Source organism: Natator depressus, chromosome 3 (assembly GCF_965152275.1).
Source record: "Natator depressus isolate rNatDep1 chromosome 3, rNatDep2.hap1, whole genome shotgun sequence".
In the NCBI taxonomy this organism is placed as follows: domain Eukaryota; kingdom Metazoa; phylum Chordata; order Testudines; family Cheloniidae; genus Natator; species Natator depressus.
Window position 1 is genome coordinate 16,947,815 of NC_134236.1, and position 24,936 is coordinate 16,972,750.

The 24,936-nt window shown below is 40.8% G+C and overlaps 1 protein-coding gene across 3 annotated transcripts in view; it reads left to right on the top strand.

Annotated features, from left to right (window-relative positions):
- Positions 1–432: 432 nt before the first annotated feature.
- Positions 433–24,936, top strand: part of RUNX2 (RUNX family transcription factor 2) — a 104,455-nt gene continuing 79,951 nt past the window's right edge. For all 3 annotated transcript variants that reach the window (XM_074947465.1, XM_074947466.1, XM_074947467.1), the window contains exons 1-3: positions 433–723; positions 8,558–8,714; positions 15,128–15,232. In XM_074947465.1, the coding sequence (XP_074803566.1) occupies positions 433–723; positions 8,558–8,714; positions 15,128–15,232 (553 nt within the window). The remainder of the gene's footprint in view (positions 724–8,557; positions 8,715–15,127; positions 15,233–24,936) is intronic.

A 24,936-nucleotide genomic window follows, 5' to 3' on the forward strand; every position in this document is an offset into this window, starting at 1 on the left:
AAAGACAGAAAACGAGGAAATCCCGAGCACTTGAGGGAAGACGCGGTGGCTGGAAGGAGGGAAGGAAAAAAGAGCAAGAGAGACTGAACAAGAAGGAAGGAAGCAGGAGAAGCTCTTTTTGCAGCACCCGGGACCATGCAGTTTCCAGCTGGGCTTTGCTAAGAGGGGGACAGCCCTAGGATCCCACCGCCAGACACTGTGTCCCCCATTCCTCCAGGCTGCAGACTCGCCCCCAAATCAGCCACATCACCCCCCCCCCCGTTTTTTTAGCTGTGATTTTTCCCCTCCTGCATTTAACCCGCTCCTGCTCTTTCCTCCCCTGTCTTCTCCCCTCCACTTCTCCATTCACCCCTTTTTTTAACCCCCCCACTACACGCCTCCTCGAGTGACCCCCCCACCGCCCCCTCAGCTCGCTAACTTGTGGCTGTTGTGATGCGTATTCCCGTAGATCCCAGCACCAGCCGGAGGTTCAGCCCCCCCTCCAGCAGCCTGCAGCCCGGCAAGATGAGCGAAGTGAGCCCGGTAGTGGCAGCCCAGCAGCAGCAGCAGCAGCAAGAGGCGGCGGCGGCCGTGCCCAGGCTGCGCCCCCACGATAACCGCACCATGGTGGAGATCATCGCCGATCACCCCGCTGAGCTGGTCCGGACCGACAGCCCGAACTTCCTGTGCTCCGTGCTGCCCTCGCACTGGCGCTGCAACAAGACCCTCCCGGTGGCATTCAAGGTAAGACACCCCCCCCCCGGCCGCCGCTACGCTCGGTGTGCCCGGCAGCCTCCCCGCCGCTTCTCCGCTAGCGACCGGAGCCAGGCTAGCCTCCCGCTCCCCACCTTCTCCAGTGAACACTTATACAACCCCCGCAGCAAGGGCAGTGTGTCCTCTCTCTGCCCCCTTTAACACCCATGTGCCCCCCCAATGACTGTGCACCCCTTAGGGGTCCCTCACGAACAACCGTGCCCCCGAGGCACTAGGGGAGTGGGCATCGTATCCTGTCATTCCTCTGGTCACTGCATAGACCCCTGACCCGAAGGGCCACCTCCCTTCTCACAGCCCCCCCCCCCCGGCTAGCAGTACACCCCTAGCCACAAGGAAAAGGAACCCTTTATTCTCATTTCACAACCACACCCGCCCTCACCACAAGGCAGTGCAGCAACTAACTATCCACCCCCTATAACGACCGGGCACCCCCAACCACAGGGGCAATGCACAGGCTGACGCCTCCTATTAGCAAGCGCATACTCTCAACCACCGTAGGAATCATCTAACTACGCTCCATTCATACCCACATCTCCTAACCACCAACAATGCCTCCCTATTAGCGCCCCCCCACAACAGTCATCCACTCCTTAGCACCCACTGAACCCACTTCTCCACTGACATCCCAGACACCCCAACACTACCAGGGCAAGGGAGCTAACGCCTCACTCCATCATACACTGCCAACCAGAAGAACAATGCACCCCCTAACCACATGAGCCGTGTAACTTCTAAGTAACAGAAAGACTGGATGCAGAATATCTTTCCAGTAGGTGGGGGGATTTGCCCATCTCCAAAGCAATGTATAGGGTCATAAGAAAGGGGAGAGGAGAAAGGGTGGCTTTTAGCTTCCTCCAAATGTTCCCTCTCCTCTGTTTCAGCACCAAAGGTCTGCCCCCTTCCTTTCACAATGTCTAAAGGCATTTTAATTGATATATTAATGGGTACGAAGCAGAGTTTGATGGTGTTGTGCGTGCGTGCCCTACTGTTGATTTAGGAAGGACACCAGGAGAAGGACCCACGTTCCTGATGGAACTTTTTTCCCCTTTTTCACTTGGGTGTGTCTCTCTAGGTGTCAGGTTGAACTTACTTTTTGCGAAGTGACAAGCTATTTGTATTTCATTATGTGAGGAGGTAGGGGGAGGTGTTGCTGCCTCCCGGAGTTACACTATTTTACAGCTGCTTCTGGAGAACAGATCCTCCCAAGCTAGGGGTAGAAAAATTATCCAGGTTTTAAAACTGGGATCTACAAAGGGGCTAAGAGTGGGGAGAGGGGACGGAGCTCTTGCCCTCCCAATGGGAGATGGTACCCCTTCACTTCTCCTGCTGGACAAGTTAGGAAGTGTCTGTCCAGAAGACGCTCATTTTGACAGGGGACAGTGCATAAGTTATCAGAAACATCATACGCTATTTAAATAATAAATACCACCCAGATCTAAATCGGGAATGTTGTTTTTCGTTTTCAATCGACATCCACACACTCTGCTAATGTTAAGAAAGGATTATTTGGTGGTTGTTTGTGTGTTTGCTTTTAAGCAAGCCTTTACCCTCCCACCAAACTTTCCGCTGCAGATTTCTTTCAATTCCTTCAGTGGTGAAATGAGTAGTAACTCGGCTGTCCCAAAGCACCTGTGCCTGTCCATCAGCACCTGAGTCAGTCCAAAACCCAGCACCGGAATTAACAGATCTAAACTTTGCAAATGTGGATGTTACTGCCTGTGTAAAATCGAAACCCCTCCAACCTCCTGCTATTGCAGCATCCATGGCAAAATGTAGTTACCTGGCCTGAAAATCGTTGAAAAGCAGAAGAGTTTGAAATCAGTATTTTTCTAGAACAAAGTATAACTATCTAAGAGTGCTGTAGTTCCTGACCGATAGAGATGTAATCATTATTAAGGGGGGATATATTTGTAATTGAAAAATCAAGAGCATCAGTAAATGAAACTGATGTTAAAATAAGCGTATGAAAAGCGGACATGGAGACTGAATGGCTTGCTTTAATATCAGACAGAGAAACAGACTACATTTGTCTGAAGCTCACATATATGACAGGGAAAGGTTGTGTAAGAACCCAGTCTGCCTTAGAGTTAAATGATTAGTAGTCTTTGTGGGCCCCACTTGTTAAAGATTGCAGAGAACAGGCTATACAAACCATTAGAAACATCTTCTCTTTCTGTAACTTTGCCAAGCATTAAAGGGCCATGGCAAATATCAGGTGTAGATCACTTCTCCTTAGCAAGTCTTATTCAGAGGGCACTGGTGGTTGGGGGGAAGGAGAAGGAGATTTCAGGCAACTTTTATTGTAATTTTGATCGTTGTTAATTAGATGAGTATTAAAGTTATAGTTCACAGAAGTAAACATTACACGTTGCAGTTATATCTGTCTCTGGCTTCTTTTGAAATGTCAGGCATCACCTTCTACTGTTTCTTATTTACTTACCTTTAAAGGATACTATCACATCTGCTGGATTAAAAAGTTTAGGAGAAAAATATGAACCAAACATGACACAAGATATGGTTACAAAAAATCGTATTTAAACTAGATAAAAGGAAAGATGTCTTAGAGCATTTCCCAATTCCTCTCTGTCTATATATATTTATGCACACACTAGCTAAATTGGACAAATTATTCAGTATGCATAATATTCAAATACTACAGTAATAAAGGCCATACATGTACCTATTGACAGACCGGCATAGATTTATCCAGTTTATTGAGGTGTCAGGGATATTAAATTGACTACAAGCAGTTCTTTGACCACTTACACCACCACTCAGCTATAAAGCATGTGTACATTTACATACATCTGTATTTTTACACAGAGAATATGCATGCATTATATATACATTCTGTATATATTACCTTTATTTACTAATGAAAAACTGTACTGTAAATCCTAATTACATTTACTTAATAATTATCCTGAACACATATTTTATCAGTTTTCTTTTCACTATATAAATTAAAATGGTATGTAACTCTGCACAATTTCAAGATGAAATAATCCAAATGCATATATAACAAAAAATAAAATATCACTATAACTTAATGTAACGCAGTAGCAGTTATCTTTAACCAATATATATATACAGATCTGGGATGTACAGTAACTAGCTCACATACAGCATGCTTTTTAAAAATTGGCAACTAAAGTTTTATTGGCAATAAATAATATGTTGATGATAATATTTTGAATGGTGTGTTAAGTATATCATAATTCTGTTATAGGATTCTCTAGTTAAAAAGTGCTTTGGACATACCACTGTTTTAATTTAAAAAAACAGATATAAATCAACGGTAGGAAAGGAAGTATGTTATAAACAGTGCTAGTTTTGATTATAATTTTTTAAAATCATGTTGGCTAGTAAGACACTTGAATTGGAGTATTAATATTTACATGAGCTGTGAAGGGAGTTCTTGTTTAATGTACTGAGTAGTACGACTAAGTTAGTGCAAACTATTTTTATAGTGAAGAATGTTAACAATGCACTTATTAACATAGCTTTGTAGCTGCTTAATAATGTTCAGGTGGCTAAGATATAAAGGAAATTGGGACAATGGGACTGGGGCCAAATCATGTTCACGTTATTCACAAGTAGTTCCATAGTAGTCAATGGGACTACTTACTTGAGTAGGGATAACAGGATTTGTCCCTCAGTTGACAATTCTTTCGGGAGCATCTTACTGAAACGCACAAAGACACAGTTATTACATCAGGCTTGTATGTTCTTTGTTGTCCTGCAAGATGCTGATAGTAGCAAAAAGCATTAGTTGACATAAGATAATAACAATCAAGAAAAAAATCAATGTACAGTATACAAGCTATATCCAGTAGCACCAGTAGTTAAGGGTCTGTCAGCGTTTTCACTCTAACCCCCAGTTTTCAGAGTTTATAACTCAGCTGTTTTAAATAGGTTCAAGCTGAACTTGGTGTATAAATTGTCAGTCCAGATGTATTTTTTTAAACAAAAAGTAGTGCAAATCAGTTATTCTGTTTTAAGTTATAGACCATTAAAATATTTTTAATAGCTTCAGATGCTCTTTTGGCAAACTCTAGGCAAGAAAAGACATTATTTGTAATATAGGAGGTTTTACATTCTGGGACTCCTTTATGCGAATAATGCCTTTTAGTATTTTTGCAAGCAAAGGTATTGAAATGATAGAGATAGTAGTATTTGAAAACAGCTAATACCATGTTCACAAGCTCTTTCTGGAAACAATCTTTTTACTATGTAAAGAGTCTTACTACATAATATTATTGTGTAGTATTTTTGCTTCACATTTATAACGTCAGTCTTCAGTGTACATATCTTGGCCATTTCAAATCCCATGGGACTGAAACTGGGCAAACAGGTTGCCAGACCAGACATGAATTGTTATTCGAAAAAGTACATGCATTGATAAAGTCATTTTCAAATTCTAAGATTTGTGTTTTGTGGCTCCATGTGCCTTTTTGCTGAGACCTAGCTAAAAAAAACCCCACATGCTTAATTTTTAGCCACCAGAATTTATAGGTATTTTAGTATGGATTGGTGCCTTTTGGAAAATAAATATTTTTAAATGGCTGAGATATTAATCTTTGAAAAATAGCTAAACAGCCCACAGAGTAGCTACTCTTAGTTATTTATGTTTAATGATTAGTACTACTCCCCTTTTTTTTTTGCAATGCATTATAATCCTTGATTTTCTGTCTAAGATATTTTAAATCATTTTAGGTTGATACGTGGTATAAAAACTGCCAACTCAAGTTCACTTCTTTACACAAAAAGTCTTTCAATACATAGTTATTTTTAATTTAAAAAGTGTATAAATAATATGTATTTTTCTAACTTTCTGACTTTTTTGTAAAGTTATGGGCCAGAACAGTGACATTACAAATGTGCCATAGCCTATTAATATTTCATTACAAAAAACGTAAAATGCCAGTGGTAAATGTGTTATTCTTACTCAGTAGTAGAGAAATCTTTTGTGTGGTATGTTTGAACTTTGTTTTATTAGACAAAGTTTCATGTTTGCACCCAGAGCTCCATGTGTCTTTTCTTAGTAAGAATAATATTCAGTGACATTACATAACAGTGTGTCAAAGGATGCTGTATATTAAGAATAATGTTGGTACATATTAGGTATGAGCAGCACACCAGCACTATGACCCTTGCAAGAAGTGTCATACACAAATTGTACTGCTGTTTAAAATGACAAATTGAACTTAAATAGACAACAACATTTAAAAAAAATAAAAACCCACTTACGGATCAGAGTGAAACCCACTGAAAATGAAGACGTAGAGGGTTCAAGATAGTAGGGCCTTCAAAGAGTATTTTATCTTACTCATGCTCACGCCATTGTGTCCAGATAGCAATCTATATTGTTCATTATTATAAGGGTTCAAGGCAGATTGTGATCAATCTTACCCAATATTTGATTTGCTGCATACATAGACACAAGGAGGTGAGTTGAGGACAGAGTAATTTCACTCCCTCATCTTGAGGCCCCTTGACAGACTTGCACTTCCTTCTCTGCTCTGAGTTTCTTTTGCTTTTCTGGATGTAATGTGTTGGATTTTTTTGTTTTTTAAGATACTTAAAAATATGTTGTAACTTACACTGGACATGTATATGGATAACAAGAATATCCAGAGTGGTAATAGTAAAAACTCAAAATTTAAATTTTTTTTAGAAGTAATATAAAACCTCATGCTTCAGGGTTTAAACCAAATTCTGACTAGTAGAGGGTAGGTGGGCAGATTATTCCACATCTGCCTATTGTGGGGTTTCTAGCACCTTGCTCTGAAGTATCTGGTTTTGGCAGCTGTCAGAGACAGGATATTGGGCTAGATGGACCATGGGCCTTATTCAATATGTCAGTTCCTATGTTCTTGTGTCAGTGACATTAAAATCACTTTGCAGTAATTTTGGGGGTGAAATCCTGCTTCACTGAAGTTAGTGGCAACACTCCCTTTGTATGTTAGGTGGTCTTCGGAAAATTATACAAGCATCAATTTAATCCATCATATGCAGTGCATCAGCTTTGCTACATACTTGCTCCAATTTAGATCACCGGAGCAATAATTTTTAGTATGGAATCTATCAATTAAGGTATATTTCAAATTTGGTATACAATTGACACTATATTTGTTGCTGTTCAGCACACAGGGTTATATCATTCCATCCATATTTATTCAGAGCTGTTAATTATGGTATTTCTACTTAATTGATGGTATGATTTGACCTGAACTTATTAGTTTCAGACATGATCATATTTGGGAAAGACATTTAAAGCTGAATTGATTACAAAATGTCATAGCGTATATTTCAGAAAAAAAGAGTTGATCATCACCTGGTTTTGTAGTATGAATAATAAAAAAGTAATATCTGACCATCAAATGGTAGTAACTGTAAAGGGACAGGGTTCAGTAGAATCATAAGCTAGAATGTCTCAGGCCAAATATTTTTATAAAAAGTTTTAAAACTCTCATGCGCAAAATTTGTGACTCTATTTGTAACACATTTATATTTGGTGTTAGTAATGTTATAGTAAAGGGCCTAGGAAAATTATTTGCTTGGTACTGTTGTGGAGAATCATTGCATCCTATCTGAAGTAATGTTGAAATAAACTTTCATAGTGAATCAGTGTTCATGTTCTAATTTAAATATAAAAATACTATTTTATATCCCAAAGCATTGTCAAAACAGAATATAATAATCTGTTCTCATCTCTGGCTGCACTGAAATGCAGTATCTGTTTAATAGCCCACTCCAGCAGTAAACAATCTGTAGGACAAGCCGTGAGAATATCATATATATTTGAAATACAAGGCCAAATTATGGTGGTATAATGTTGTCACCCAAGTTAGAATTAGAACAATACACCAGTGTTAACCACACCCTACTCTTGAGACAAGTGCTAGGAGATCTTTAAGAGCTACAAGTGGATAGGCTCTTGGTTTTATGTTGTATCTGAGAGATGTCAGTTCCAGCAGCAGAAGGCCTCATAACAGAATGTTGGAGAACTCTTCCAAAGGAGGTGTGCCATTTACTGAAGCCCCAGGATTACTCCCCGCTGCAGCTAGATGTTATTTGGAGGTCTCCCCTCCAACTCTTTAAGCCTGACCAGGGCCGGCTCTAGGATTTTTGCAGCCCCAAGCAAAAAATTTGCTGCCCCAAGCTCCGAGAGCGTGAGCGCCCAAGCAAAAAAAAAAAACAAAAAGGATGGCCAGAATGCTGCCCCTGGGATTGTGCCGCTCCAAGCATGTGCTTGCTTTGCTGGTGCCTAGAGCCGGTCCTGGGCCTGACCCAGTTTCTCTGGTGAAATCTGACATGAGCAGGTGCTCAGATACTACAGGGGTGGGAGCCGGTCTAAAAGTTTAAATAGAACAGAATTGCAGAGCGAAATGGCTGCTGATAATAATATCCAACTTTCCATTTCAAATGCATTCTCATGTATGATTTATGGATATGAGCCATATTTCATGTTGTCCCACTGCACATGGGCTGCAAAGAACAAAGTTGGCTTTAAGGATTTATTAAACCATAATACTCCCCATAAAGATACTGAACGTTTCTGACGCGGTAAAACAAAGAAGGACCCTCTATTAGACTATGAGAAAGTGAGACGTTATGATATGTTTCTCTGTTTGATGTAACTCTTTATTCCTTACTCTGCTGGCTCATGACTATTGACCACAGTTGACAGCAATAACCACCGCAGAGCTTAATACCGAAGATGCATATGTGTAAACTGCAACAAAGACAAACATTTTCAAACCTAATTTCAAGAATTATTGCTGTCTCCCCATTGTCACAGGTGGTGGCTTTAGGAGAAGTACCTGATGGGACCGTGGTCACCGTCATGGCTGGAAATGATGAAAACTATTCTGCAGAGCTGAGGAACGCTTCTGCTGTGATGAAGAACCAAGTGGCCAGGTTTAATGACCTAAGATTTGTGGGCAGGAGTGGAAGAGGTACGCTGTTACATTTTATATTTGTATAATGAATAACAAATGCAGTCTAGAAGTCAAACTGATTCTACAATGAAATACTGATTAGTCTGCAAATAAATCCCCATCAGCCTTTCATTTACAGGGATAAATGCTGGTTTTGTTCGCAAACTTCAGCATTTGTCCAAACCAAGTTTGTTGTCTGTGCGCCTTGCCAGGTTTTTCTGACTCCTGAAATTTTTTGCTTGTTTTTATGACTTCTGAATCTTGAAAAAAAAATATTTGCTGACCTGGTTCTATATTTTACTCATATTGGGAGGGGAGAATGAAGTGAAGAGTTTCACGTTCTGAGTTACATGAAGTCACACAACAAATTTCAGGCCATGGTAATGACAGAAGGAAAATGCATGTGCTTCTGTAACAGTAAAGCTGCCTCTTAACTGGTAGCAGGAAGAGCTATTGTTATGTTCTTTGCATCTCACATGTGCTATCGGTAGGGCCCTACCAAATTCACAGACCATTTTGGTCAATTTCATTGTCATATGATTTAAAAAATCATAAATTTAATGATTCCAGCTATTTAAATCTGAAATGTCAGGTGTTGTAATTGTAGGGGTCCTGACCCAAAAAGGAGTTGTGTGTATGGGGGGCTCACAAGGTTATTGTGGGGTGGTTGCGGTACTGCTGTCCTTACTTCTGCGCTGCTGCTGGCGGCGGCGCTGCCGTCAGAGCTGGGCATCTGGAGAGTGGCAGCTGCTGGCCAGGAATCCAGTTCTGAAGACAGAGCAGCCGTCAGCAGCAGCGCAGAAGTAGGGATGGCATGATATGGTATTGCCACGCTTACTTCTGCACTGCTGTCTGCAGAGCTGGGCCCTCAGTCAGCAGCCATTGCTCTCTGGCCACCCAGCTCTGAAGGCAGCACACAAGTAAGGGTGCCAATTCCACAGGCCCTCTAAAATAGCCTTGTGACTCCCCTGCAACTCCCTTTTGGGTCAGGACCACCAATCTGAGAAACGCTAATCTCCACCATGAAAGCTGTATTGTATAGGGTAAAAGCACACAAAAGAGCAGCTTTCACAGGGGGAGACCAGATTTCCCGGTCCGTGACGCGTTTTTTATGGCCATGAATTTGGTAGGGCCCTAGCTATAGGCCAGGGATCAGCAACTTTTGGCATGCGGCCTGTCAAGGAAATCCGCTGGCGGGCCGGGCCGGTTTGTTTACCTGCAGCGTCCGCAGGTTCGGCCAATCGCAGCCCCCACTGGCTGTGGTTCGCCGTTCCAGGCCAATGAGGGCTGTGGGAAGTGGCGGCCAGCACATCCCTTGGCCCATGCCGCTTCCCGCAGCCCCCATTGGCCTGGAACGGCGAACCGCAGCCAGTGGGGGCTGCGATTGGCCGAACCTGCGGACGCTGCAGATAAACAAACTGGCCCTGCCCGCCAGCGGATTTCCTTGACAGGCCGCATGCCAAAAGTTGCTGATCCCTGCTATAGGCCATACACTTTATGGGCCTAATCCCATAGGGCTTTCCATTGACTTCAGTATGCTTTGGATCAGGCTCCACATGTGCTGCAACATGCAATCTTATGTTCTGTGTCTGTAGCTTGCTTAACTTTATAAACCTTGGTTGTAGGCTTTTGGTTTGAATGAAATTTAACCGCTAATACACATTGCTTACATCAGAATGGCAGAGTATATAACTTTCTAGTTTCCTAAAGATTTAGAGCTCTAAAATTATCTCTTTGCTGCTTAAGAGCTTCCTCTAATCTGAAATCTATACTCCAGTCATAAGAAGCTTTTATTACCAAGGCAAGATTGAAAAGAATTTCCTTTTAAAATTCTTGCAGCTGCTTTAAAATTTGAGTTAACGACTGAAAGGATGCCTTGAAGGAAACTGACTTGTCAGTTTTTACTGAAGGAATCCTTAGAGGGGTTTGCTATATCAGGCCACTGATTCAGCCTAAATATTTTTGTTTATTTCATGTAATACTTAGTTTTTAAAAAGTCATCCGAGGGGGAAAAAAAAGTTTACACACTCTGTTGCAAAGTTAACAAAAATGCTAATTTTATAATAATACACTATGTAGAGGAGTTGCTTTGACAGAGCGATCGTTTATCAGAGAAAGTCAAACCTCTGACAACTGCCTCTGTAGTTCAAATCAGATGGCACATTGTTACCATTAAAAGTGTTTCCAGTGAGCAGATTTTGTTTTAGGTATGTGGCCAATAATGCGTACTTTTTAGCTTTTAAGTTTTTTAAAATTATGTATAATAAAGGACCACTCTCTGGCAAAGGTAATACGATATAAAAATGGAGTTCACTGCCTCTAGGATGAGGTGTTCTTCTTCTCTTCCATTTATCTTACTTCCTTTAAAAAAAAAATAAAAGTTGCTGTCTGCTTTTGTCTTTCCATTGATGGATTAAATCGGAAGGTTCTCTGGCTCCACTACCAGTGCAGCCTTACAGTAAAAGTACAGTAGTTATATCCCATAACAAGCGATGAAAAAGAACTGACATATGATGTACTACCTGTGCACTCTGAATCTCATTTGAAACCTATGAAATACACTTTTTTATTAAAACATAGGAAATGAAGTAGAGTATCTAAAGGATCAGGGACTATATACATATACACACATATTTTAATTTTTATTTTATATATATATAGAACACTTTTCAATTTTGGCCAAAGTAGTTTCATTTATCTTTTGTGTTCTTCAGTCTTTGGTTAAGAAGTTTTCTCTGATCAATCTGGGTAACATCTATGGAAAAGTGATAGTGTACTTTACAAACTCTCAACATATTTATTTAAGAAACTTCAAAGAAAAACAAAGGGTGTGCACTGTTTTACTATATTGGCTTTCTGAGTTTTGGCTAGTTTCCCAAATAGCAATTTTTATATTTAAAAAAAAAAGAAAGAAAAAAGACAGACTTAACTGCTTGCAGACTTTTCACGCATGGAAGATGAAGAAAGCTTCTTTTGATGAAGTGTAATTATGTCCAAACAGAGCTGACCCCCTCCCCCTATATTTCTTATGATCTTAACGGAAGAAAGTAGGGATTTTCCTTTGAAGCAGCCGGGACTTGGTGGAAGATCTGAAATGCCACATTCTGCTGCCAGAGGCGGGATGGAGAAATTGGTCCAGACTTGTCTTCCAGACTTAGACAGAACAGAGAGAGAGAGTTATCATTAATGATAGATTTTTATAACACCACTTAAAATAGCAGGAAAGCAAACAGTAGTAGCAAACAGACGTGAGAAAGCTACAAAGAGAGCAGAGAAGAATACTGGTGGGTGCATGAAGTTGGATAGGAAAAATAAAATAGTAAAGAAGTCATTTTTCAGAGGCAAGAAACTAATCCACACCTGTTTCTGACTTTACATCTACATCTGTCAAAATAGCTCCCTCTTTGATCTTTGTATCTCTAAATTTAAACATCAAGTCTGAATCATCAACCTACCTCTTTACCTTCTCTCCATTTCCCTTCTTTCCCATGATCCAATGGGGATACTCTGATTGCACATTTTAATATTATCCAACAAAAGAGATTACCTGCCACTTCACCGTTTTGTTTATTTTCTATCCCATGGCAACACAGACACTTTTTTGGATGGGGAAATACAAGTACCCTAACACTGGGCCCTAAATGTGTATGCAGAAGTCCCATTAGTGGGAGTTGCTTATGCGAGGTTGTAGGGCACTAACTTATCCTTAGGGGCCTGCTCCAAAGTCCATTGGAGTCAATGGAATGACTGCCATCTTCAGTAGGTTTTGGATCAGGCCCTTAATTTTTTTGTGTCTTGATATTTTGAATTAAGCACATTAGCATCTGGATGAAAAAATATGCAACACATCCACAGGTCGCCAAGTCTGCTTCCAAGCTAATTTCTCGTTAGCTTTAGGCTCCAACATATGTCAGTCTTGCCCATTAGTATGTCAGTTGCACTCACATGTGTTAATGACAAAGAATGCACAGTTTGGGGACACATTCAAGCAAGAGTGCCAAATAATTTCTTACCCTGTGAGGCTCATTAAAGAGTACTATAATTATTCATTAGCTACCAGAAGTAAATAGTTTAAATTTTTAAGGGCACAGAGAAAGCTATTAAAAAAAGGTATATAGGAATATTTTGCAGCTGATGAAAGATATCCAGAAAATCAATTAAATCTAACTGTGGAAAGCGTAAGTGTCCACACAAATACATAATCCTCTGAAATGTACTTTGGCCCCAATCTTGAAAAGGTGCCGATGCCTTCAATCCCCTTAGACTTCCCTGGAAGTAGAGGGTGCTTAGCACCTTGAGGATTGGGCCCTTGTACTACAAAAAGCAGTGAATTGGTTACTTGGAGGGCTGAGACTTCCTGAATGCTGATACATTATTGCATCTGTTTAGCTAAGAATATCAAGTAGGGAAAAGAAAACTCTCCCCCTTTCAAATTAGACGTGCTCAACTGCCCGTAGTTAGGCTTTGGCAGGATGATAATTTAGACATGCGCACAGGCCTTGGCAGAAGGCAAAATATAGCCCTTTATATGAAGTGTGTATTTTTTGGCCATTGTATTATGCAGAGATATTTTGGGGTTAGAAAACCTTGCAGTACTTGTCTGGTTGTAGAATGAATTTTTGAACTGTCACAAGCAGTGTGCTTTATCGTGTTGTTTTGTTCAATCTAGACAGGCTTTTATGACCATTTGACATATTAGTAAAACCATAATATGGTAGGACCAAATTCTGTCTATAGATGCACTTGGAAACTCCCATAGATGTTAGCCGTAGCCACCCCTGTACAAATGGGTGAAATGTCACTGGTGAATGTTTGTGTAAGCAATAGGTTAAATTCCTGCTATTACTCTATAGTTACCCTTCTCTGCAATGTCAGTTTTGAGAGACCTGCAGAAGGGTCTCTCTCTACCTTTTTCTAGAGTAGCAAGGATGAGGGCAGCTAACTTCTTCCACATGCTCTTGTTGCTGCTTGCTACCAGAATGTGACCTTTTTGGTTTTTCATCCCCGCTGCCAGAGCCTGGAATTCACAGACTTCACTCTCAGCTGTGTCTGTTGGAGAAATGGGCGCAACTGGAACACAGTTCCACCTGGAAAGTTATTTTACTCTATATGACGGTTCTATTCTCTTGAAACATTCTCTGTCGCTTGCTCTTAGAAAAATATGGCCAAGACCGTCTGAAGTTGTACGCTTGGTAGTAAATGATGTGTGTCTCAGGCAGGTTTTGAAAGTGTCTGACTTGGCTTGAAAAGAAAGACCAATTACTAGATTTGACAGCCAAAGACCTGTTCTGTATTAGGCTTTATATATAGCCTGTTCTCTATTAGGCTTTGAATTGATTGCATTAAGTTTTGCGCTCTTACATATTGTTTAAGATTTGTGTTTTGATTGAATGCCTTCAGAGTTCAACGAGAGGGAAAAAAAGTCACTGGCCAAAAAAAAAACAAAAACCCAACAAAAGGGTTTTAAGATTCTGGTAAAGTAGCAGCTTAAATGAGCAATAAGGCCTGAGATTGCTGACTGTTTTATTGAGTCACTGTTGTACGCCCACCTTTTCCTGTCTTGAAAGAGTTTGCAGTTTTGACTATTTGACGTGACTAACCGTTGCATATCTGACTGATTACAACTGTCAGTGAGTCTGCAGAACAGAGGCCAGTGTCTTGGGAGAATGTATGCTGAGATCCAGTCTTTTGGTTTATTTATTTAGTTCTTCATTGTGCCAAAGGCTGCAGATCATCGTGTACAATGTCTATATGAAATGTAACACTGAAAAGTTAAAATGCAGATTTGTGATAGAAAATATTTTATATATACAAAAACAATTTCTCACTGTCAGTGGATAGATATTTAAAGATTTAATAGATGGAGTATATGTAAGGAAAAACATCTGCTCCAGTAACGAAGATAGCATCATATCATGTTAGGCAGATTAAGGACGGAGACACTAAATGTTAAATGGCACCCATGAGGAATGTATATTTTTTCCCTCGTATTATTGTAGTGAAGTCAAACAAATAAAATGATAAAACAATGTGAAGTAAATAACATTAGGAACAAATTCTGCTCTCTGTCACCCCCCAGTAAAACTTAAATAACTCTATTTAAGTTAACTGAGTTGCTTTGGATTTACAGTGATATAAATGAGAGCAGAATTTGGCTTATCCTCAGTAGTGAATTACTCTTGTTCTATCCTTGTGTCACAATCTAATATTAAATAAGAAATCTTAAATTGTCAACACTTGGATGGTATTACTGATATTAGAGTATAACTGAAGGGGAAGAAAACTCCTATGATTAGTTTGTGTTTTTAATTTTCATGATTGTGGAAGTGACTGGGAAGAATTGTAAATGCCTTTTATTCTTTACTGCCCATGAATATAGCTGTTTTCATGTTATAGTCATTCTTCATTTGTTATTTTTGTTCTCTCTGTAGGGAAGAGTTTTACCTTAACAATAACTGTCCTTACGAACCCCCCGCAAGTCGCTACGTACCACAGAGCTATAAAAGTTACAGTGGATGGACCAAGAGAGCCAAGGAGTAAGTACTATGTTCCCTCTTTATGCTCTAATATCTGCTGATGTGAGTCTGTAAAAGTAAAATGTTAATGTTGTTTAATAGAGTCTTATAGATGGAATACATTTCTTTGTGAAACATAGATCCCCATTCAGCAAAATACTTAAGCACATGCTTAGCTCTGAAGTATGTGAGTAGTTCCATTGAACTCAGTGGCACTACTCATACATTTGAAATTAAGCATGTGCTTAAATTCTTCTGAATTAGGGCAATATTGAGCCTGATTTCATGTACACTGAGGCCCCTTTACACCACTCTGGCATTATATGGGAACATTAGAAACAGTGGGCCTGATTCTTATTTACACTAACGGTCCTTTATACTGCCAGTATGGTGTAAAGGGGCCTTGGTGTAAATGAGAATCAGGCCTACTGTTTCCATGTATCATTTGATTTTGGGACAGTGGACCCAATCCAGCAAGGTGCTGAGTGCCCTCAAATTCCATTGACTTCAAACTGAGGAGACTCAGAAGTTAGCAGACTCTCTCAGTGCCATGCAGGATCAGTCTCAGTAGATGCGGGGAAATGCAAAGTGGTGCCTCCTCCTTTGCTCAGGATTTCATTTGCCATTATACACTTAATGCCTCTGGCCCAATGACCGCTGGTTAATCACGTCACGCCTGAAATTGGATTTTCCTAGCACAACGTCCATTTTCAACCGGGTACTTACCACAGATCCTGGGAGCTAAGGAGCGAAATAAGTAACCATAAAAGCCCTAGCATGTTGACACCACTGTCTTTGTGTATTTCCCAAGCACAGAGAATGTGTTTAATTAAAAAAACATACTTTCACTCACCCCTGTACCTTTTATAACATGCACACGCCTTAATTATCAAAAATCTATTTGAAATAATTGCTGGCTTTCTTGTTATGACAGTTGTGTTTGGTTATGTTCCAGTAATTGTTATAGATAGCTCCTACTAATAGATACAGTCAGACCTGGTTAATTCATCTTGGTTTATCTGTCTGGCTGGCAGATTTAACTGGTAATCAATCTTGCATCGTGCAGGTACCACTGAGGAGCCAGTCCTAGATTTTTTTCTTAATCTAGCTAGAAACAGTGTTTCCAAATTGATTGGGATTAACCAGGTCTAGCTGTATTTAAATTATATGTAGAGATTAAGGATTATTTGATGAATAACCACATTAAAAATATTTCCTAATGGAAGCATCTCAATTCATTGTTTTGTCTTTGATCAGCAAATTCAGACTAGACCTTTGAGGAGATTATAGGGAGTTTTTACATAAAATACCGCAAAGGTACAGGTAGGTAGAGTTGTACACAAGTGGAAGCGGCTCCCAGGCCGATACAGCTGATTTTGCAGGTCCTTCCCCTAAGATTGGGAGAAGCGGTTTAAAATGTCTTCTGCCTTACATAAGACCTGCCCCGTCTGCATAATTCTCCCCCGATCAGCCAGTGAGAACAGTCAAGCAACTCTGCTCTTATGCATTTCATTCCACTGATGCCTCCAGTGCTGCCTGCTCTTGTTGGAGGTTTTCTGCTTTCAAGTTTCATTGCAGAGAGTGTTTTGTCTGTCTACTCTCTTTTGGTAAATTTTCTATTCTTGCCAAAGATGCTGTGTTCACCTGTGACTGCTGGCCCTGTCTAACCTGCTTGGAAACTTCGGGCTAAATGTGTCCCTGGTGTAATGCTAAAGGAGTTAGTTACATCAGGAATGAATTTGGCTAATCCATTTAGGGGCTGCTTCCATGTGTTGATGCATCCATGAAATTGGATATCTCCAAGCAGAGGAGACAGTGTGAGTTTGGGGGTGGAGGGAGAAGAGTGTATAGAGAGTAGCATCTGAATAGGCAGGGATGGCACAGACTGTGGAAGGAATAATCTAATTAGACTGGGACTGCACCATCACAATAAGCAATTAAAAAAACCTCAGGCTATATCTTAGAAATCCTATTAAAACCAACTTGAATTTTTTACTCTCGTCTCTTTGGGACAGATCTTCAGATGTGATGTGCATCTACTACTCTTAAGTGTGGCTGCTCAATAACTCTGAAAATCAGTTCCTGTAGTTTTGATGGAGTCCACTTGTATGTCGTTTCCAGTCAGTCAGATGTGGCCAAGAAGGGCCAATTTAAGTTTGGAATGTTGTTTGGCTGGTTTGTGATGCTCATCTTCAGAGTTGGTTGGTTTGTGCAAGCTTTGCTGTTTTGGACTGATGTATAAGATATGGGATCATAAGAGCTAGAGACTCACTAGTTGTTTTGAATGGGAGTCATTGATGTGAATTTTAGGGAGAGAGCGGCTCTGGAAAATGGACTCTTCTGTAGAAGCTTCACTGAAGTGTTTTTCTTCTGAGAGTCCCTGCACTAATTTCTGCTCTTTAGTAATTGCATTAATCAGTGTAATAAATTAGCACATTTGGCACCTGCCTTGCATGAGGAAAGCTATGGTGGTTGGGGGCAATAATGACTTCTGTTCAACAAGTGGCTCTGATAGCAGATGTATTTTTCTTAATGAGTTATGTATCAGCAAACAGTACCCCTCTTTGCCAGGACCTGCATTTCACTCAAATGTCTGAAGCATGTTATCCTATTTTTCCTCTCTCTGGCGGCTAATCCAGGGCTGTCACATCACAAACAACTTCTTTTCTTAATATACACATCTGGCATTGGCAGTTGGACCAACTTCATAAGAGCACATGATCATCATTCATTACAAGATTAAAAAGTACCCCATGGCATCATTGATGTTTTTTAACTTTGATCTTTTGCAGTTGTGATTCATCTCAGTTATAAAACTTCCCTTTAAAGGAACACAACTGATGACTTATTAGAACCTTCATCCTAAGTAGCATAAACATAAAATTATGCACATCTTTACAGAATGTCATTTACTTGGGTTGCCCAGCTTATCATCTTAAAACATGACTTCATGCTTTAGATCCTGAATTTGTAAGGCGTGTTGATAGGCAAGGTACTTTGACCTTCTGTTGGCAAGCTGATTCGAGAGAACAAACACTGTATGTTTTCCAGTAGGAGTAGCAGCAATACCCTGACAGATATTGCAATCATTTAGAGCCTGACCTGAAGGAGTGCTGAACACTTATAGCACCTGGTGACTTCAGTTGGAGCTTTGGAGGCTCAGCAGTTTGGAAAGTCAAGCTCTTAATATTAGCTCTGTCTAGCTGTATTAAACATCTACTTGTAGAAGCTTGCTGCTTTCACCTCGCTCTGCTTTGTTATTATTTTAAAATATTTTAAGACAATGGTGTCAGGTTGCCTTGTTAGATTGAGTCTAGAAGGTGAACTGGTAAAAGCTGCCCATTTTTACATGGGGAAAAGGTGAACCTCTTCCTGTGTCTCTTTGTAGGAAAGAGCTGGTTTATGACTAGTTAACTCAGAGTTAGCCAGAATGCAGTTCAGGGAATTCTACACTGCTGCTCAGTCTTTGTGTTGGATTAGGACGGAGCATGGCATGCAGGGTAATAGAATCTGGAGAGTGGATGGGGCAGGGATCTTGGGGCAAATTTGTGCCTTCTCAAATACCTGACATATTCTGTTATGTAACTGCCCCTGTCTTTAATGTACCAGCCTTATAAAATGTAGTCTCCAAATGGCTAGACTACATTTTGTGATCCACTCAAATGGAAGTGAAATTTTGAGCTTTCAGCCAGGGATGGTGTTAGACTTGCTGGGGCCCAGGGCAAAAACTACGGAGCAGGCCCCTACCCCGTCTCTCTTACCTGCTCACACATTGGATTTCTGCAACCTTTCTGAAGCTGAAGCCCGAACCCTGCTATGAGAGGCTGAAGCCAAAGTTTGAGCCCTGTCACATGGGGCCCCCTGTGGCATGGAGCCGGGCAATTACCCTGCTTGCTACCCCCTAACGTCAGCCCTGCTTTCAGTATATATTAATTGGTAGGAGAAAAACTCTGCTTTCATTACACTTACTTGCAGAATATTTATCTGCAGCTGAAGCCTGTGAGGTACACACGTGATGAAAGGTATGAGCAAACATTGTCTTTTTGTCTGTATGCTCTACAAAAGACAAGCACAAGCTAGCAAGAGGAGCTGGTCAGTCTGGGTATTAACTGTTTGGCCGACTGGCTTATAAAATGCAGAGCAGTGATTGAGATTTTTGAGATTCTTAGACTTAGAACCATAACAGCTTTTAGGAAGTTCTCTCTCTTTTCTTCCAAGGAGTGGGGGTGGAGGGGTAAGTCTGGGGTTGGTGGAATGTGCTTTAGAGTAGAACAGCTTTAAATCTCTTTCGGTTTTTTTATTTTTTTTATTTTTGACTGACTGTCAGGAGCTGGGCTGGTGGCCAAGCAGGAAATGACACATCGAGAGGCATTTGTGTTGTGCAACATTTTGTGGAACTGATGCAAGGCTACATTGCCTGTTTACGCATTCCTTCACTAACAGACTGCATGGCAGTAATTTTATTCAGTGATACATGGCATGCTACGGCAAGGAGCTGGATCCTTCACATCTCTTTATGCAGAATTATCACAGCAGTTAAAACATGCAGTGTGTCCCCTATTTAGAATATTCCCTGGCTTGCTACAACAACCCCTTCTTAACCCAATATATACTGATTTGAATATGTTTTTCCACTGTGGTTAGTTTGTGTAGTGCCAGGAGATGTGTAGTTTTCAGAACAAGAGCACATTTTACATACGCACAGATTCCACTTTATACTTGTATTTTATATTAAACATTGTTTAAAAAAATGTTTTAAGCAATATGTATTCTGGAAGATGAACACAGGTTAAATATGAATTTGGTAATATGTTGGCATAGTCAGGAAATTTTCATTTTAAATGAACACTGAGGTCGTTGAGATATTATAAAAAGGGTGCTGGATTCTCATCCTGGTGGAGGTTAGAAAAACGGGGCCTGATTCCTATCTCTTTCACTCTGTTGAAATCAGTTAGGTTACTCTGGATTTCTACCACTGTAAATGAGAACAAAATAAGGACCAGCAGGGGCATGGTTTGAAAGTTGCTGTGTCTGCCATTGATAGGTCTTTACGTCTGTGTTATGAGCAGTTCCATTCAATAAGATGTGAGCTGGAATGTGATCATATGGCCTTAGCAATGTTGAGTGCTGCTGTGCTATGCTGTTCAAGTGCATACACCATGACTATCTGCCATATAACATAAACCACTTAGGGCCTGATCCTGAAAGTGCAAAGCACCCACACCATTCATTAATTGCTCTGGGATTTGCAGGTGCTCAGAACCTCTCCAGGTCAGGCCCAGGGTTTCTTAAGCCAGGGGTTCGCAACCTTTTTCTTTCTGAGCTGCTCCCTCACCCCCACACACATACTATAAAAACTCCATGGCCCACCTGTTCCACAGCAACTGTTTTCTACGCCAGGGCTGGTGTTAAGGAGTAGCAAGCAGGGCCACTACCCAGGGTCCCATACCACAGAGCACCCCATAAAGCTAAGTTGCTCAGGCTTCTGCTTCAGCCCCAGGTGGTGGGCTCAGGGCCCTGGGCTTCAGCCCTGCACAGCAGGGCTTAAGCTTTCTGCCTTGGGCCCCTACCAAGTCTAACAGTAGTTCTGCTTGGCAGACCCCCTGAAACCTAATGGCAGCCCCTCAGGGGGCCCCGGACTCCTGGTTGAGGGCCACTGTCTTAAGCAACGTGACCTCAATCTTCTACCCTCTGAAGGTGATGGCAAAACTCCCACTGACTTCAGTGGACTGCAAGGCCAGGCCTTGTTTCTCTAAGATACATTAATGATGTAAATTGGAGGACATGTTTCACTCAGCACACACTGCATCTGGTTTACCTTCTGCAGTCATGCACTTTCCATGAAACCTAATATAACTGATGGACTGAAGAACATTTCTCCATTCCCCAATTAATATGTATTTTTCCCATTTGGTTTCAGAGGCCTTGGGAAGACTCTTAGTTTAGTTTAAATACCTTGTAGTAAAGTACATATTGAGATATGGCATTATAATAGACATTGAAGGGTTAGCTTTGTTTCTGATATGGGAGTATTTGTGCCACCTTAGAGACTAACAAATTTATTTGAGCACAAGCTTTTGTGGCCTAAAGCCCACCTCGTTCTTTCTGCTGATACAGACTAACATGCTACCACCCTGAAACCTGATATGGGTGTGTAACTCATAACACGCAAGGCTGCTTGCAACCATCATAAAACATTCACCACAACTCCTTTAAGTCGCCATTTGAGTTCATTGTGTGTATTTTCACTAATACACAATGCACAGGCTTTTTTTTTTAGTGTCATGTTTCTAGTGCTGGCGAAAGGTTTTGGACTGACAGGCCTGAAGACTTAAGCCCCCTATTTGTCCATAGAACAGGTATAGCAGAAGCAGCAGCTGCACAAGCTTAACCAGTGTTGCCCACGTGCTTGCCTCTTACCCCTGAAGACACTTTTACGGATGAAAAATGATGATGTCCCCACTACTGTCATAGATTTAGATGAATCACAAATACCACTTCTTGCAGGTCTATCATCCAAGTCGAGATCAAAACCTGAGATGGCCTAGCTGCAGGCCACAATGTTCTCCACCTCACTAAAACATTGAAGCAAATCACAAGCAGCCGAAAGTATGGAAAGATGATAATATACTGTGATTGTTATAGACACTATGGCTTGAAGAGCAAGTGGAGAGGGGAAGATTCAGTACTGTCCCAATGTCCTCACTTTCTTTTCCCACAATAATATAAAATTGAGGCCATTTCTGTTTTCCATGCCAGCTTAGCTGCTTATGTGCATGTGAGACCCCAAATACGTATGGTGAGTGGGATTTTCCCTTATGTTAGCAGTGTGGATATTCGTCCAAGGAAGGAAGAACAAAATCTAGCAATAAAAAGGACTCACATGCCTTTTGCTTTAAAAATAAAAAAAGCTGGTTGTGCCTACAGCAGCTGCAAGATCAGAAAAGAGTATCATTCTTCATTGTATTGATGCCAGCTGCATATTGTAGGCTTGCTTTAGGGTCTACCGCTAGCACCGAGCTTTTGGAAATGCTTGCAAGATTTGTGTTGCTGTCCTGCATCAGCATATTTTACCTGTTTCTTCCTTAGTCAAACTTTCATACTACCCACTCACCTTGCCTCTGGCATGTAACTTGTTTCACAGCACCACATACACCCTTCTCACTGCACATCACCAACTCAGATGGTTTTGCTGCCTCCAGGTCCCTCGTCACGCAGTGCCAGATTCTGCCAACTTCACTCTCATTGCGTCACCTTACTTTTCGCATCGCCCCTTTCATTTCATTGGGACTCTTCAGTATGAATAAGGCTGTCAGAATCACAACCACAGTAAACCGGTACTAATTAGTTTGCTACTTTTTTTTTTTTAATCTTGGGGCCCTATCCAACTCCTTGGGGCCCTATCCAACTCCTTGCATTGGATAAAATACACCCCCCCCCTTGCGAGGACGTACAATTAATGAGGTGCGTAGAGGGAAAGGGAAGTGCTTCTCATGGCAAAGACTGTATCTACTTTTGTGTTTTTGCAGCACCTAGCAAAAATGAGGACCAGATCTTGATTGGGGCTTGGAGGCAATAGCGTCTTACAAATAAATAAGAAGTTTAGAGAACTGAAAAAGTATATTTTACGCATTTGAAATCCAAAAGTATATTTTACGCATTTGAAATCCAAAAGTTTATCATTGCTTCAGTGTTGAAATTCCTAGGATATTGAGCAAACCCTCCCTTATCAATTACAATAATTTTCATTCCTTGGTGTAAAAGTTGACTATATGGATAATGTACTTTCTGTTTTCACCCTCATTGCTTTAAACAGACTCTCATATGTTATCTCATATGATTATGTTCAGGAGACTGCTTGCTTTTGGACTTGTGTGTGTTATCAAACACTCGTTCATAAAACCAGCACCATAATGAAACTGGCACCTTTGCAAGTGGATGTGTTGGACACACAGGAGGCTGAAAGACAGACCCATGAACGTAAAGTTACACTGTGTTTCAGCTCCTGAGCTTGGCGGTCAAAACAAGAGTCATTTTAAAAGACAAGGATAACATTTTCAAAAGCATCACAATGAAAATGAGACTTAGGCTCCCAAAAGTCACTTATTGAAAATGTTACCCTTCATGGCTATGGACTGAGGTTTTTCGTTGCACCAGGTTAAGAATATAATTTCTTCCAAATAGCTCACACTCACTAAATCATTAAATTCCATGAGTACTTGGTTGAAACAGTTAGTCTCTCCTTTTGGAAGGCTGTGACATCTAAGAGACAGATATTACTGAGTAAGTGGACAGATTTCTTAGCTTTAATGTACACTTTAAATGTATATTACACACAAAAAGCTCTGTTAAAAGAACATTATTCAGGTTGCAAAGTCAAGCACTCAAAAGTGAGGAAATGCCAGAATTAAGGTTGCCTGTGCAGCTTCAGTATTGCCCACTTTTGTATATGCAGTACGATACAGTCTTTAATTACATGATCACATACTATTTTTCCCATAGGATCCCTCCCTCATTAAGTACACAGGATGAATGATGCTCACTTAATGAGCAGCTATTCAATATTTTGTTTTATCTTCATAGAACAAAGTGTGGCCCCGTGCCTTATTTACTGCACACTGTTTAAACCCGACTCTGGAGACAGAATTATTTCTTTCCCTCTGGGCTTTCTCTGGCACTCATCACTATAACATCTGAGTGCTTCACAAATATTAATAAATTAATTTTCAAAAAATCCTTCTGAGATAAGGGGATATTATTATCCTCATTTTACAGATGTGGAAATGACACACTGAGACTACAGTCAAAAATATCCATAATTTTGGGTGCCCAATTTGAGATGTCTAGGACCTGATTTTTGAGAGTACTTAACATTATATAGCATTTTATATGTTCAAAGCACAGCTGCCATTGACTTCAGCTGCAGCTGTGATTGCACTTCTGCAAATCAGAGTCCACGGTCTCAAGTTACGTACGCAGAAAATGAGGAACAGTTAGTGGCCACCTGTGAAAAGTTTGGTTTAAGCAGCTTGACTAACATCCCACACAAACTTTGTGCCAGAGGTAGAAGAACATTATTCAGGGCAATGTTCAACTGCCTTAACAATGAAACCTCGTCCTGCAATGCCCTGCCACATTCACTGTACACCTTCCAGCTTCTGCAGCAAATGAAGCAGAGGTCTTACAGACAACAGTCTCCTTTACTGTACAACCCTGATTCGAAACAATCTCCAAAGCAGATCCATACTGTGCACTGAATGAGGCAAAGGTCCATTAGAAAAATAGTATGTTGATCATGTCACTAAAGTTTGTACCATAATGCATAGCACATACAGGGCAAATTTAAGTTGGAAAGGCAATGTTAATTATGGTATTTCCTAACTTTCGAGTTCTTGACTTTGCCACTTTAATATTATTTAACATAGTTTGTGTGCAATTGCCTCGGTTTTTTAAAAAGGCAAACTGAAAAAAACAGAAATTCCATCATGTGGCATCATATTTACATCCATATAGGCCAGGGATCGGCAACCTTTGGCATGCAGCCCGTCAGGGAAATCCACCGGTGGGCCTGGACAGTTTGTTTACCTGCAGTGTCCGCAGGTTCGGCTGATCCCAGCTCCCACTGGCCGCAGTTCGCCGTTCCCGGCCAATGGGAGCTGCAGGAAGTGGCGTGGACTGAGGGATGTGCTGGCCACCACTTCCCACAGCCCCCATTAGCCTGGAAC